Source organism: Protopterus annectens, chromosome 1.part1 (assembly GCF_019279795.1).
Source record: "Protopterus annectens isolate FY-2018-M chromosome 1.part1, PAN1.0, whole genome shotgun sequence".
NCBI classification, from domain to species: Eukaryota; Metazoa; Chordata; order Ceratodontiformes; family Protopteridae; genus Protopterus; species Protopterus annectens.
Window position 1 is genome coordinate 357,948,194 of NC_056726.1, and position 16,156 is coordinate 357,964,349.

Genomic DNA, 16,156 nt, shown 5'->3' on the forward strand with positions numbered 1-16,156 from the left:
CGTAGGTACCTTTTGTATAGCCCTCATGTTTAGGAGCTTTGTGATTTGTAGTTGTGCCTCTACCCTTTGATTTTGTGGTAGGTTTGGCATGCCTCTCATTTTTGGAAGTGTGTGGAAATGAAATTTGTAGCCTCTGTTTATTATGTCCAGAATCCATTTGTCTGTTGTGACAATATGCCAATTGTTTGCAAATAGTGCCAGTTTTCCTCCCAAAGGTGCTGCCAGTTGAATTCTGTTTGGCATGGAAATGAGGGAGTCATTGAGTCTGCTTTCTGTACTGCTGTGCACTGTCATCACCACTTCTTGGTGTTGGTGATTGCCATTGTCTGCCTCTGTAGGACCCTTGGGGTTGTCCTCTGCCCCTTCCGCGTCTGTATCTGCCTCTTTGGGCTCTGTCAGTGGTTGGAAAGGACCAGTTTTTTGACGGCCAATTCCTGCTGAACCTTGGTGGCTGAACCTGTAAGAAAGCTTTGACAGTTTGCATAGATTTTGCCTTTTCTTCCATTTTACGTAAAATATCCTCAGCATTACCACCAAAAAGAACATCCTTATGCAACGGTGCATCCAGAATTTTTGCTTTCACCTGGTCTGGAAGATTTTGTTCCCTTAGCCATGCATGTCTGCGAATGACTGCTCCAGTGGCGGCTGATCTGCTGGAGGCCTCTAGTGCATCATAACCACATTGTAAGGTGTGCTTGCCCACTTGTTCAGCACTATGCATCATATCCTGCAACTCTTTTAAATCTGGTTGTTCAGGCTGTGACATTTTTGTTTTTAATTGTGATAACAGAAATTGCTGATATTTAATCATATGAAACTGGCAGTTTAAGGCTCTCATGGCAAGGGTGGCCGAGGTGTAAACCTTCTTACCCCACCTTTCTAGTGATCTAGATTCCCTTTCCGCAGGTAGTGGATTCTTGGCCGTGGAAGCCTTAATTCCTTTAGGACCTTGAGAAATAGTTTCAGGATCTGCATTATGGCCTTTATAGAGGAACTGATGAGAATTAGGAACTCTGTAATACCTATCAGGCTTAACTGGTGCGGGAGGCAGAGAATCAGGATTTAGACAGGCCTCCGAGTATACATCATCCAAAACCTCCAAAACAGGAGGAATAGCCAGAGGCCTATGCTGAGGTAACCAGAGGAATTCCCTAAGCCTTTTCTTGGAGTCTGAAAAGTCTTGGCCTTCCCAATGGAAGTGCTCTCTCAAGGAGTGTAAAGTTTCCCCAAAGGAAAAATCCTCAGGGGGGGATACAGAGGGAATAGACTGCTCTGCATCCGAATCCTCAAAGGGTGAATAAGATTGTTCTTCAGCATCAGAATGTTCTGATAAAATGGATTCTTGGTCAGAAGGAGGAGAATCCTCCTCTACTCTGGGTCTCTTGTCAGGAGGGGCCTGTGAGCCTCTGATAAGAGTGATCAGGTCTTCAGCCATTTTAAGCATGTGCTTCTTAGGCGTGGGCCCAGGTCTTGGGCCTTGTGAGGCAGGCCTAGAAAGTTGCTTGGCTGATTTGGCTTTTGTAAAGGCCTTGATGGAGAATGAAGATGAAGGCCTAAATACACCATGGGTGGATGTAGATCTATCCACATTGGTGGGTTCGACATGAGCAGGGGCTTCGGTTGTAGTTTGGGAAAGGGCCGAAGAACCAGCAGTCTCAGGTAAAGAAGACCCTGCCGAGGGAGTGTCGTCGGTAGTCAGGGACTGCAAAGGCGTCTCACTGAGAACCGGCCCACGTGGAGCTTGTTTCGGCGTGGTGTCGGTGGAGACCGCAGTTCTCGACTGACGGTCCTTTTCTTTGCGTTTTCTGGACATAGCGGTAGTCGGAGCATCCAACGACATTTTGTAATTAAACGCTTTGCCAAAATAGTGTTGGGCGAACTCCGCCCGACGCTTGATAGTGCGTTTATTGAAGGTAGCACAAAAGCGGCAGCCCGAGACGTCGTGGTCTGGGCCCAAACAAGGTATGCAAAGGGAATGGAAATCCTTATGCGGTATTTGCTGCCCACAAGAAATACAATTATTAACTTTTTCTGACATCGGTCTGAGGCAAGAAAAGATTCCCCAACGGGGTACTTAGCTTTAGTGAAGACTTCGGTTCCAAAATATTTTCGTAATTCAGGAGCTGGCCGACCGGCACTTGCGAACTGCTTCTGCTTCGGGCACCGCGCGGCAAAAAAGACTGAAGAAGATGGCGTCGGCTGTGTCTTTTATACTCTAGCCTTCCTGACGTCAGAAGAGTACGCGACAACAACCGACGCCGGACCAAGACTTTGGAATTTGGCCGACCGAGGGACCGCCTGCCGGCTGAAAACCCATATGTAATTACTGCAGCTGTAATGCACGATGAACATCTGCAGTGGCAAAGCCTGCTCTGGATTTAGATGAGGGGTAAGTGGTAGTGCTTGGTGAAAGTGTGCACTGAACTCCAGGTTGCAGCCTCTAAAATGTCTTTGGTTGGTACTCCTCTGAGGAGGGCTGCTGAAGTGGCTGCTGCTCTGCTTGAATGTGGCCTAATGCCCTTAGGCACTGGCTTGCCATGTTGTGAATAGCAGAAACGAATGCAGTGTCCTATCCATTTTGAAATAATCTGCTTTGAGATAGGCTTTCCTTGTGATCCTGCAGCATCAGCTACAAACAGTTGCTCAGTTTTTCTGAAACCTTTTGTTTTGTCCAAATAGAAGCGTAGCTGTCTGTATATGTCCAAAGGGTGCAGAAGTCTCTCCCCTTTATTCTGGGGATTTGGATAAAAAGTTGGCAAATGAATGGTTTGGTTAAGAGCCACACTGGATACTACCTTTGGCATAAATGTTGGGTTTGTCCTCAGAGAAACCCTGTCCTGATGAAAAATGATGAAAGGTTCCACTGCCATCAATGCCTGAGACTCTTCTTGCTGAAGTTATTGCTAGGAGCAGAGCAGTTTTCCATGATAAGAATTTTATATTAGCTGTATTGGCTGGCTCAAAAGGAGGCAGTGTGAGCTTTTCTAAAACAAAATTGAGGTCCCATGCAGGTATCAGTGCTCTTCTTGGGGGTCTTATGTTTTTTGCCCCTCTGAGGTACTGTCTTAGAAGTGGATGAGAGAAAATTGGAGGTTCCGTATTGTAATGAGCTGAAATGTCAGAGGCACGGATCTTAACTGATGAGAAGGATAGGCCTTTGTCCAGCATCTCAGTTAGGTATTGTAAAATCTGAGGTATATTTGGAACAAGTGGTTCGAGTCCTTGTGCCTGGTTCCAAGCACAGAATCTCTTCCATTTTTCTGCATAAGATTTCCTAGTGCTGGGCCTCCTGGCTTCTAAAATTACATTCATTACAGCTTTAGAGAGAGGTGTGGTCTGAGTGGCTATATTATCTGCCATGCAGCCATAGGTTCATACTAGGCTATCTGCCCTAGGGCATTTATAAGCCTAGCCAGAATGTGTTTGGCTTTCGCCACCCATTTTAAATTAATTTTACTATGCCCTTTTTCGAGGTTAGTATACGGTGCCTCTGTCTAACAGTGACACAGAAGTGATACCGGGGTTAAACCTACGATCTCCCATTCACTCATCAAGATTCCTCTTGAAGAGAGTCAATGAGGGACTCTGCCTAACCTGGACTGGGATTTTATTCCAGAGTGAAGGGAGCCTCTGGGTTATGAATCTGTCCCTCCAGCATGTCCTATTTATTTCAGTGCTGAGGTTCAAGTCTATCGAGTGCGTAGCTCGATGGGATTTGGATTTTCTGAGATGCAGCATATCCATTAATTCCGGGTGGGACATGGCTTTATACATCAGGCACAGATCGCCCCTGAACAGGCGGTATGCTACTGAGTAAAGCTGGGGTATCTTTAACCGGGCAGCATATGGCATCTGTTTGAGCCCTTTGATCCTCTTGGTGAGGAACTTTTGGGGACTTTCCAGTTGCTGCAGGTGTCTGGTAAGGTACATCCCAAAAGGGGCATTGTACTCAATTATGGGCCTGATGAGGGATGAGTAAAGAGGCACGATGACCTCCCCTGATCTAGATGTGAATCCCTTCATGATTAGGTGGGCTATATAAAATGTTTTTCTAACCGCTTTGGCCACGAGGTCAAATGAGAGACTGCTATCAACTTGGGTCCCCAGGTCCCTAATTACTTCTTCTGTACTTAATGAATTACCACCAATGTGGTAATTTGTGGGCACTTTGTTTTTGCCAAAGGGGATGACTATACACTTTTTGGCGTTTAGCTTGAGGCCATGGCTCTGGCACCAGTTGTCTGTTTCTATGAGGCCCTTTTGGAGGATGCTTGTGTCGGCTGGAGAGTCGATTATGGCGCCCAGTTTGCAGTCATCTGCGAACTTGGTCAGCCACAGTCCTTCCGTGTTGGCCTGTACCTCCAAGAAATATATACTGAACAAGAGAGGTCTCAGGACTGAGCCTTGTGGGACGCCACTTGTAACTGGTTTGGAGTCTGACATGGCTCCAGCAATTCTAACCATGTGGGTTCTGTCCTTGAGCCAGTTTGCAACCCATCTAGTAACATAGGGGTTTATATTTAAGCTGGTGAGCTTATCTATAATGCCCGAGTGGGGTATTGTATCGAAGGCTTTTGCGAGGTCCAGGTAGGCTGTGTGGACCACCTTCCCCCTCATCAATGGCCTTGGTGACTGTTTCAAAGAAATCGACCACGTTTAAGAGGCAGGATCTGCCCTTAACAAAGCCGAACTGGGTAGGATCCAGTGTCTGTAGGTCCCCAATATCTTTATTTATGAGGTCCATGATGATCCTTTCCATAGCTTTGCAGACCAAGCTAGTCAGGCTTATGGGGCGATAGTTTCCAGGATCCGTTGAGGCACCACCTTTGTGGAGAGGGACCACTGTTGCTGTACGCCACTCTTTGGGTACATATCCTGTAGTAAGGCTGAGATTGAACAGTAGTTTTATGTTTGGGTTTAGCTCTTCTTGGAGTTCATGTAGGACGCAGCCCGGGACACCGTCTGGTCTCATTGATGCTGTGTTTTTGCTTTGGAGAGGGCGGCTCTTACCTGAGCATCTGAGATGTCAGGGGCAGCACTCTGCTGGGATAGATATTTGCCATTTTGGTGGGAGGGGAGAAGTTTGTTGAACCTGTCAGCTAGGATGTTGGCAATGTCTGTGGGTTCGTGTATTTTTGTCATTTTGAACTAATTCTGAGCATATCTGGGAATTCCCACCCAGGTTCCTAACATAACTAAAGAAAGCCTTGTGATTATCCTTAGTGTCCTGTGCAATTTTTCTCTCGAAGCTGGCCTTAGACGATTTTATGAGTGCCCGTAGTTTTTTGCTAATACTGATCAGAGATGCCTTCCCTTTTTGGGATTTTGCTCTATCATTTAGTAGCTTCCTCCTTCTATTGTATAGTTTGTTTATGGCTGGGGTCCACCAGACAGGACATCTGCCTTTGGAGGATTGGGTCTTGGTTTTATTTGGGATTGCATGATCCATGCATTCCTGAAGGTGTTCATAGAATGCATTTATAAAGGATTCTGTGGTCTGGGCCGTATTTTCCACAGGCCCGGGGGCTTTGAAGGATTCCACCTCGGTTTTGAGGAGTGCGAAATTTGCTTTAGAGAAGTTTTTCACTGTGGTTTTCTGGGCAAGAGGTGGAGTCGGGATGTGAATATCCAGTGAGATTAGTTTATGGTCTGATCTTACCAGTGAAGGATACACTTCTGGTCTGGAGCATAGAGTCCCCATGTTGGTGATGATCAGATCCAGTATGTTTTCCCCTCTTGTGGGAGTGGTAACAAGTTGTTCCATAGCATTTGAGTTTATAAATTCTAGGAACCTTTGGGCTAGGGTGTTGGAGCTAGAGTAATGCTCCCAGTCTATGTTTGGGTAGTTGAAGTCGCCCAATATAATGGTGTTTGGAGAGACCTTCATATTTTCCAGTGTTCTCAGGAATGCCGAGTGGGGTTCCTGGGTTTGGGAGGGTGGTCTGTAGCAGGCTATAAACTGGAAGGCAGTTTTACCCACTGTTAGTTGCACATGGATAGTCTCTGATGCTTCGTGCTATGCCACCAACCTGGAGGTGTGGGTATCTTTGACGAATATTGATACTCCCCCTCCTTTTGTGGTTCGGTCCCAGTTTTGGGGCCGAAAAGCATGGTATGAGGTATAACCTGGTAGTGCTGGGGTGCTCTAGGGAGCCTTGAACCAGGTTTCTGTTACTGCACAGATATCGATGTTCTCCATGCTAAGGAGAGTTTCGAGTGCATGCATCTTGAGGTTTAGACTTCTGGCGTTGAGTAGCATTACTCTTAGTTTCTTATCCCTTGTGATACCTATGGAGGTGGGTTTGTCTTTTGAGCCTTGCCTAAAAAGGCACTATGGGGGTAGCAAGAGCCTTTGCCAATATCCGAAAGCCCAGGGGTGACAGGTGCAAGCCGTCCCTAGCGAAGCATCGTGGCTTGTCAAGCATGTCATCCCAGGCTGACAGGCATTGGATCCCCTTTGAATGACACCAATACTTAAGCCAATTGTTGAAATTGATCATCTTGTCTTCATATTGTGGCATCATTCTTGGTGAGGGTAAGATGCTACTCAAGGTCAGGGTCATACCGGCCTGGGCCACATGCTCAGACAGCTCCTCTATGTCTCTTTTCATGTAGTCCAGGGAGGTACGTCTCAGGTCATTCACACCAGCATGGACAATGACTGAGTCATATTTGTACTTGCCTTGGAGTGAACTGAGTGCTTGTGTTATGTGGCGGATCCTAGCGCCAGACAGGCAGCTCACCGTGACCTTCTCCTTGTTCAGCCTGGTGAGCGGGACGTCAGTGTGCCTGACGATAGAGTCACCTATTACAACTGTATCAGGTGTGTCGTTTAGCCTTAAGGGCTGTGACTGTTCAGCACACTGGCTTTGTGAGCTATGTGTTGCACGTGTTTTGTTTTGGGGTAGCGGTTGCTTGGGTGTCTGCTTTGGAGATCTCTGCTGCTTAGGCAGATTTTTATTTAGAGCCTCCAATTATGTTTTTGTGTGTTTATGTGTTTGGTTTGCTGTCGTGGTAGGTCTATGTGAGACTGGAATTGTAGTGAGTGTGGTTTCCTTCTCCTCCTGATTGGTTACGCCAGTACTGAGTTGAGAGAGCTTAGCCTCCAGTTTGGCTATATGGGTGCATCTCTCAAATGTGTTGGAATTTGTTGGGAGGAGGAGAGGGTTGTCTGTGTACATGAAGCAGTTGTAACATTGCCTCAAGATTCCCAGATTCACCAGCTGGACCGGAGAGGAGATTGACAACTGACCTTTGGACATGCTAGAATAGTATTGGGAATTCCTTTATAATTGAAAAAAGGGCCAATGGGGAACAAGGTACTCAAGGGAGTTTGTGAGGGTGTAGTGCTTTTAATTTTTAGTGCTGACTTATATAATTGCTTTAGTGAGCAAGTGCCAGGTAACTTAAATGCAATGTGTTACAGGTAACTTAAATGCAAAAATGACAAACAGTAACTTTCTTTTAAGTGAAACAAGGAAATAAGTACAGTAAGCAATGCAGATATCACTAGGGATCCACAGAAGCGCTGAAAAGCCGCGTTTTAGGTGGTATTAGCGTTTCAGGGAAATAACAAGCAAACAAACAACAAGCATACAAACAAAGCTAGATTCAGCAGGCCTGGATCTAGTCTATGCTACAGCAAACAAGGTGTACCAATTTCAGTAAGAAACAGTTTAAATATGCAGGCACTATAAGCCTTTAACCAGATTTAAGGTTCTGAGGTGACTGTGCAGAATCTGATTGTTTTGTTGAGTCAGAAGATGAGGAATTTCATAGATTCATAGATTATTACTAGGCTAAGTGTCCTCGTGGACTACTTTAAGCCTAGCCAGTTACCCCCTCTGAGAATCAAACCCTGCGCCTTGCGTTTCTAAGGTAAGCACCTTAACCATTACGCTACCCTCCCACTTTGAGGTAAAGGCCAGGCTGGGCCCTGAGACAAGCTCTTCAGGATTGGGTACCAGTGCTGGCTTGGCCAGTCTGTGGCAATCAGAATCATTTTTGGCTTCTCTCGTCTGACTTTTAGGAATACCTTGGGAAGAAGAGGCAGCGGAGGAAAGGCATAAACTGTCATTGTTTTCCAGCTGAATGATAGAGCATCCACTTTCCATGCTTGTGAGTGATAAGTCCTTGTGCAGAATCTCTGTAGTTGGCAGTTGTGAGGGGAGGCAAAAAGATCTATGTCTGGGCGTCCCCATTTCCCTGTTATCATGCCGAAGACCTGTGGATTTAGTTTCCATTCGTGAGGATCCATGACATTTCTGCTTAGGTCGTCTGCCAGACTATTTTTCTTTCCTGGCAGGAATTGTGCCTGCAGATGTACTTGATAGGTCAGTGCTGTGTTCCACAAAGTCATGGCTTGCCTGCAGAGGGCGTAGGAATGTGTGCCCCCTTGCTTGCTTATGTAGCACATAACTGTGGTATTGTCCATCTTTAGTAATAGTTGTCCTGGATGTAGCAGATCCTTGAAGGCTGTCAGGGCATGCTGTACCGCAAGCATCTCTTTTTGATTGATGTGAAGATGCATTTGTTCCTTGGGCCACGTGCCCTGAATACATTTTCCTGCCATGTGTGCCCCTCAGGCATAATCCGATGCATCTGTTGTTATTGTCTGCCTGGCTGTGGGTAAGGTGAAAGGCTGTCCCTTGTTGTGGTGACAGGCCAGGGCCCACCATCGAAACTCTTGTTGCAGGCAGGGAATAAGAGATATTATTGTTTCCAGGCTGTGGCAATGTTGAGTCCAAACACTTTAGATACCATTGTAGTTTCCTCATATGCAGTCTTGCATATGGAATTAGTAGAATGCAGGATGCCATGAAGCCCAGAGCCTGCAGAATTTTTCTTGCAGGGAGCTGGGTCTTTGTTGCCATCATTTGAAAGTAATGAGTCAGTTGCCTTTGCTTGTCTGGTGTGAGATAAGCCATCTGGGCAGTTGTATTTAAGCTTGCACCCAAGAATATTATCTCTTGAGAGGGCACTAGTTTTGACTTCTTTTCGTTTACTGTTTACCCTAGGCAAATTAATAATCTTTTTACAAACGCCAGATGCTTTAGTAGAATGTCCTTTCTCTCATCTTGTATAAGGCAGTCATCCAAGTAGGGATATATTTGAATTCCTTTTTGTCTGCAAAATGCAATCACTGGTGCCAGGCATTTTGTGAAGACCCTGGGCGCAGTAGATAAGCCAAAGGGCAGTGCAGAGAATTGATAATGCATTGAGCCAGCTATGAATCTGAGGTATCTTCTGCAAGATTGTCTGATTGGGACATGCAGGTATGCCTCCTTGAGGTCCAAAATAACTAGCCAAGCCTTCTTGTCCAACATGGGTAGAAGTTGCTGCAGTGTTAACATTTTGAATTTCGGAACATCCAGGAAAGTATTTAGGATTGACAGGTCGAGTATTGGTCTCCAGGCTTTGTTCTTTCTGGGTACCAGGAAAAGTCTTGACTAAAATCCTTGTCCCTGTTCTCGCTGTGGTACTCTTTGAATAGCTCTCATGTCCATGAGAGCAGAAATTTGTGTTTGTGCCTCTGCCCATTGGTTTTGTGGCAGGTCTGGCATACCTTTTGATTTTGGAAGGGTGTGAAAGTGGAACCTGAAACCCTGAGAAACAATATTCAGTACCCATTTGTCCTGGGTGATCATGTGCCAATTTTCTGAGAAAAGTGCTAGTTTTCTCCCTAAGGGTGCTGCCAAAAGGTAAGTGCTTGGCATTTGTAGAGGGGAGTCATTGGGACCGTTTCCTATAAGGTTGTGATTTGTCTTCTCCTCCTTTAGGGGCTGAAGCTCCCCATTGTTTAGGTCTGTAGGAGCCTTGGGGCTGAGATCTGCCTCTTGGGCATCTGTATCTGCCTCTTTGTGGTCTGTCTGACACCGGAAAGGCCCAAGTTTTAGAAGGCCAGTTTCTGCTAAATCTAGGTGGCTGAACCTGTAAAAAATCCTTTACTGTCTGCACTGATTTTGCTTTATCCTCCATTTTCTTTAACACCTCTTCTGCCTTAACACCAAACAAAGTATCATGCTGTAGTGGAGCATCTAATAATTTTACTTTAACATGATCAGGTAAACTTTGTTCCTTTAACCAAGCATGCCTTCGAATGACAGAGCCTGTAACTGCGGCTCTGCAAGAAGCCTCTAATGAATCAAAACCACATTGCAGAGTATGCTTTCCCACTTGTTCAGCTGCATGCAATAAATCCTGCATTTCCTTATTGTCAGGACATTCTGAGTTTGTAAGCATTTTCTGTTTTAACAAAGACATTAGATATTGTTGATATTTAAGCATGTGAAACTGGCAGTTTAAAGCCCTTACAGCTAAAGTAGCAGAAGTGTAAACTTTTTTCCCCATCTATCCAGAGCTCTGGAATCCCTATCAGAGGGGACAGTTTTTTTTTGCAGTGGAAGCCTTAACCCCTTTGGGACCCTGAGAAATTGTTTCTGGGTCAGCAGCAGGGTTTTTATAAAGAAATTTATGAGAGTCTGGGACCCTGTAGTACCTGTCAGGCTTGACTGGTGCAGGGGGTAAAGAATCAGGAGACAAACTGGATTCAGAGAAAACATCATCAACAATATCAAGCACAGGAGGGATAGCCAGGGGCCTGTGCTGAGGCAATAAAAGGATGTCTCTGAGCCTTTTCTTGGATTCTGAATAATCCTGGTTCTCCCAATGGAAATGCTCCCTCATGGTGTGTAAGGTTTCCCCAAAACAGTAATCCTCAGGCGGAGAGGCTGAAGGTATAGATTCTTCTGCATCAGAGTCCTCATAGGGAGGGAGAGAATAACCCTGATCTGAAGAGGAATCAGAGGAAATAGAAACCTGGTCATAGGAGTCATAGTCAGTGTCTTGCCTAGGCCTTTTATCAGGAGGGGGATGGGAACCCCTGATCAAAGTAATTAGGTCCTCAGCCATTTTAAGCATCTGTTTCTTTGGCATGGATGACTGTCCAGGAGAATGCTGTACTTGTTTCCTTGTCTTTAACGGTGTTTTTGACTTTGCCTTGGCTGCTGTAGTGGACTTAATAGTAAGTTGTGAAGGTTTGAAAACACCCTCAGAAGCAGATGCCTGCTCAGCGGCTCCGGACCCATCTGGGGGAATAGTTTCCGCAGGCCCAATACCTTGAGTTTCCAGAGGCCTAGGTGTCTCCACGTGGGAGTCGGATGCGGCCTGTGGCTCTGAGGTAGCGGGTGTCAGGGGCTGCGAAAGTTCCTCACTGAGAACCGGCGACTGGCCTAGAAGAGGCTTCGTCGTCGGTTTTGGACCTCGGATGCCTGTCCTTGTCTTTGTCTTTGCGTTTTTTATGAATTCCGGTCGGTTGTTCCGACGGCATTATGTAGTTAAATCTTCGGCCAAAGTAATGTAAAGCAAAATCAAACCGACGCTTAACAGTGCGACAACTAGCAACGTTGTGGTCAGGGCCTAGGCAAGGAATACAGTAAGAGTGAAAATCCTTATGAGGTATTTGCTTCCCACAAGAAATACAATTGTTAACTTTTACTGACATCGGACTGGAGCAAGAAAAAGTTTCCCCAACGGGGTACTTAGCTTTATTGAAGACTTCGGTTCTGAAATTCGATTTCGAAAATCTCAGGAGTCGGCCGACCGGCACCTGTGAACTACTTTTGCTTCGAGCACCGCGCGGCAAGAAAGACTGAAGAAAATGGCATCGGTTGCATCTTTTATACCCCTGGCGCACTGACGTCAGGGAAGAGGCGACAGCAACCGATGCCGGACCTAGACTTTGGAACTCCGGCCGACTGCAGGTAGCCTGCCAGCAGGATAACCCAAGTGTAATGACTGCAACAGTGAAACACGATGAACATCAGAGACTGATCAGAAGAGTAAATCCTTATAAACAAAGTCAAATGAAACAACTGCATAAAATGTACACAACTTGGTGCATATGTATCTGCAGTACATGTGGATATGCAACACTGGACTGATAATACAATAATCTAAATACAATGTCATGGGTACAGTGCGGTGCCAAACTATAATTGGTTTCTCCCTCCTGTTTATTTCATCTCATCAGTTCTGCAGATCAAACTGTCTTTCTCTGGTTCCACCACATCTGCATTCACTCCTCAATTACTCCCGCCTACAACAGTGTAACTGCATCAAAAGGGCCTTCCACCTCTCTGTAAAGAAGCAGGTCTAACAATTGCTCTAGGGACCTGGGATAAGGTGGAAGCAATGGCCCAGACTGTCTGGCAACATTTATGTACTGCAGGCAACCAGTTAAAATACCTAATCCTCAGATGTGTGGCTAGCAGTGATGTTATCCACAGGGTTATTACGCGTCCATCTGAACAAATTATGAGACCCCCATCCCCACCCCCTTCTGAGCAATACATGAAGTATACTTCTTTCAATGGATCATTGGCCTCAGCTAGGTTTCACGACTAACATTTTGCCCTCCTACTGGGAAACAACAGTCACTTTAATCTCAGTCACCACTTTATAAAAGTTCTAACTTGTCAGCGAACCAAGATCAAGTGTAAAAGGATATCTGATCAGTGTGGAATCTCATACAAATAATGCTATTACATGGAATATCACTCACATACTTCACTAAGAAATCCACAATGTAATGGTTAAAACACAACTGTATTTATCTCTTTAAGTGAGCTTTCAACTTAAAACCTCTATTCTTCATGTAATCTCAACTGCATAGGGCTGTTAAAGATAAGGTGAAATAAGATACAAGTACCTGACAAGTTTTGGTTTGGGGTGAACATTCCTCATGCGGTACTTAGATAATCTCTTATTCAGACAGTTGAACATGGCTCCCATCAGCCCACCAACTACTCCCATGACCACAAAGAATGCCAGATCCACAGCTGTCCACAGATGGCACTTCTTATCATCACCTGGGCACTGAAAAGAAAGGTATTTAGGACAGTCTATAGTCATCTTGTGATATAACACCAACACTTATTTATTTAGGTAAGATTGACACCGTTTTCCTTCAAAAAAGTCTATGTCATAAAATAACATAAAACAGTAACCCAGGATTTTACAAGCAGCAACTTATATGGAAGCAGGTGACTTGTACGAGAGTAAGACAAATCTAAAGGGAGTTAGATTAAGGCACCTAGACACAGATGCATTTTTAAGAACAGTAGTTTGACCATGCAATGCTTAGTACAGAGCTGAGCAGCAAAGCATCACCAACAGCTACCATCTTATTATTGCCAAGTAAAGATGAGGGCATATAATGGCAAACATATGTGGAAATTAACTGAACCACACCTACAGTGCAGGATGTCATAACAGAATTAAATGAAACTGCTTACAGCAAAGGTGTACATGTGAATATAGAATTAATTGTAAAAAACTAAATTGCAGGAAACAGGATTTATGGCAAAACAAGTACTAAGAAGACAGCAGTCAGACACTGAGGCTGCACCTATTATTTCCCTTTGACACATTCTCTTTCATTTGTCCCACCCACTATTATCTCTTTCACTAACTCACAAACAAAATTCACTAAATTGTCACCTAGCCTAAATACCTTAATAATGAATTTGGTCACTGATTTCTAACTGCACTGAGGCAAACATCCACTTTGGGCTCCCTGCCACCTTCGAAGTCTTCATCTTTAACCTCATCCATCCTCCATGCCTCTCAGAATCACGTAAGACAAGATCAAATAATTCTGGCAGTATGTTTATATAGTACTCCTGAACATCAGGAAGCACTCCTCTCAGCTAGTCCAAAACATGGACGTCCTTATAATCCAGCCTTAAGACAGTGCAAAAAACACCTCATGCTCACTGAAAACAAACTCCTACTTAACCCAAAGGGCTCTATCTGTGAGAGGTGTAAATACTTAACTAAACTAGAGGCATTTGTCTCTCAACAAGTAGAATGCAGTTAGCTTCACTCTGTTACCCTCACCCATATCTACGTAACATCCACATACTGTAAACACAAAACTGTCTTATGCTGATGCAGTTATATTTATTTTTTTTATTTTTATTTTTTATTTTTATTTTTTATTTCAGTTTGATAACCGGGGAAGTCCATTTCCAGTGGAGGCCAGGGGCGAAAAGCTCCAATGACAGTTACAGACAATCAATCTATACAATCAATTTTGCAGATAAATACAGCATACATATCATGGATCCAGACACCTGACAGGCAACTAACGGTCAATCTGTTAAAAAAAGAGCACCTCTACACAAGCCTCCTAGAATTCCTAAATCTATGCATCGGCTTAAACCCTCAAATCTACCGCATGGACACTACCCAGAAACAACAAATCTAAACCAACTTCAGCATGTTTTGACACTACAGTTAAATACAGACTGATAAATGGGTCACACAACTAGCATGCAGAAGCCCTTAAAGAAGCAGGACCAAGCTTATACATCTGGCAACATTCTGGTTATAGGTGACAACACAGTTAGACATACAAATGTTTCACCAACTAGGTTAAGCAAAGACAGACTGGCCATTAGTTGCCTCTCAGGTGTCTGGATCCATACCACTATGGCTCTCAACTTCCTTCACCTCAGGTACACATGTGACCTGATCATTACGCATATGGGAGTGAATGACTTAAGATACACACCTCTTTGGATCATATTAAGAAGGATATGATGGAACTCTCCAAATATGCATCTGAAATGGATGTGTAACTAGTATTCAGTAGTATTCTACCATCACCAAGAATGAGGCCTCAATATAAACAAATAATTGACTTTAATGATTGTTTTTGCAACTGGTGTCATTCTAAGGGGATCTAATCTGTATATCTACATATTATATACATATAAATATACACACACACATAATATATATAGGTTCATAGGGGTGTACTAGGCTAATGGCCCTGGGCCTTTACAAGCCTAGCCATAGGATTACCTTGGCATAGTGCCACCTGACCTTAGTTCCCAGTGCCTCTATCGAGTAGAGCCACTGGTGTTATCCCCAGGGTGAATTTTCTGTTTCTCATTCACTCATCAAGATTGCTCTTGAAGAGGGTCAGCGAGGTGCTCTGCTTGACATGTATGGGAAGTTTGTTGCATAGTATGGGCAGTCTCTGGGTTATGAACCTGTCCATCCAGCATGTTCTGTTGTGGTAATGAGGTTGTGGTCTCTGGAGTGTGTGGTGCGGAGGGACTGCAATTTCTTTAGATGTAGCATTTCTAACAGAGCTGAGTCAGACATGGCTTTGTAAGTCAAGCAGAGATCGCCTCTAAGTAGGTGATATGAGACAAAGAATAGTTGGAGTTTTTTGAGTCTGTCCATAGAGGACAAGTGTTTAAGGCCTATGATCCTCTTTGTGAGGTACTTTTTGCGGCCTCTCCAGTTGTTGCAGGTGTCTAGTGAGGTACATGCCAAATGGGGCATTATACTCGATGAGTGGCCTAATGAGGGAAGAGTAGAGGGAGACAATGACCTCTTTCTTCCTGGATGCAAAACCCTTAGTAATGAGATGTGCCACATAGGACTTTCTGACCACAGTCGCAATGTACTGATCAAAAGAGAGGTTGCTGTCAACCTGTGTTCCCAGATGTCTTATAACGTCTTCTATGTTCAGTGGACTACCATCAATGTGGTAATTTGTGGAAACTGGGTTTTTCCCAAAGGGGATGATGACACATTTTTTTGGCATTGAGCTTAGGGCCATGGTTCTGACACCAGTCGTTGGTCACAGTGAGGCCATTCTGTAGGATGTCAACATCACTTGGGGAGTTAATAATAGCTCGCAACTTGCAATCGTCTGCGAACTTTGTCAGCCAAAGTCCCTTCGTGTTGGCCTGGACTACACAGAAGTAGATACCAAACAGGAGAGGACCCAGGACTGAACCCTGTGGGACTCCACTCATGACTAATCAGCAGTCTGACCTGGAGTCAGCTACTTTCACACTGCGGGTTCTATCTGTGAGCCAGTTTGCAACCCACCTAGTGATATAGGAGTGGATTCCAAGCTTAGTGAGTTTTTCTATGATTCCTGAGTGGGGAATGGTATCAAATGCCTTGGCCAGATCAAGGTAGGCTGTATGAACCACCTTGCCTTCATCCACAGCTCTGGTGACTAACTCAAAGTCGTCGACCAAGTTAAGCAGGCATGATCTACCCTTCACAAAACCAAACTGTGTGGGATCCAGAGTTTGGAGATTCCCTATATCCTTGTTTATTAGGTCCA

General features: G+C 44.7%; 1 protein-coding gene across 1 annotated transcript in view; it reads right to left on the reverse strand.

The window, feature by feature from the left end:
• Positions 1-16,156, reverse strand: part of CLCN6 (chloride voltage-gated channel 6) — a 1,280,196-nt gene that overhangs the window by 831,094 nt on the left and 432,946 nt on the right. The window contains exon 12 of the mRNA XM_044075232.1: positions 12,710-12,876. Coding sequence (XP_043931167.1) covers positions 12,710-12,876 — 167 coding nt within the window. The remainder of the gene's footprint in view (positions 1-12,709; positions 12,877-16,156) is intronic.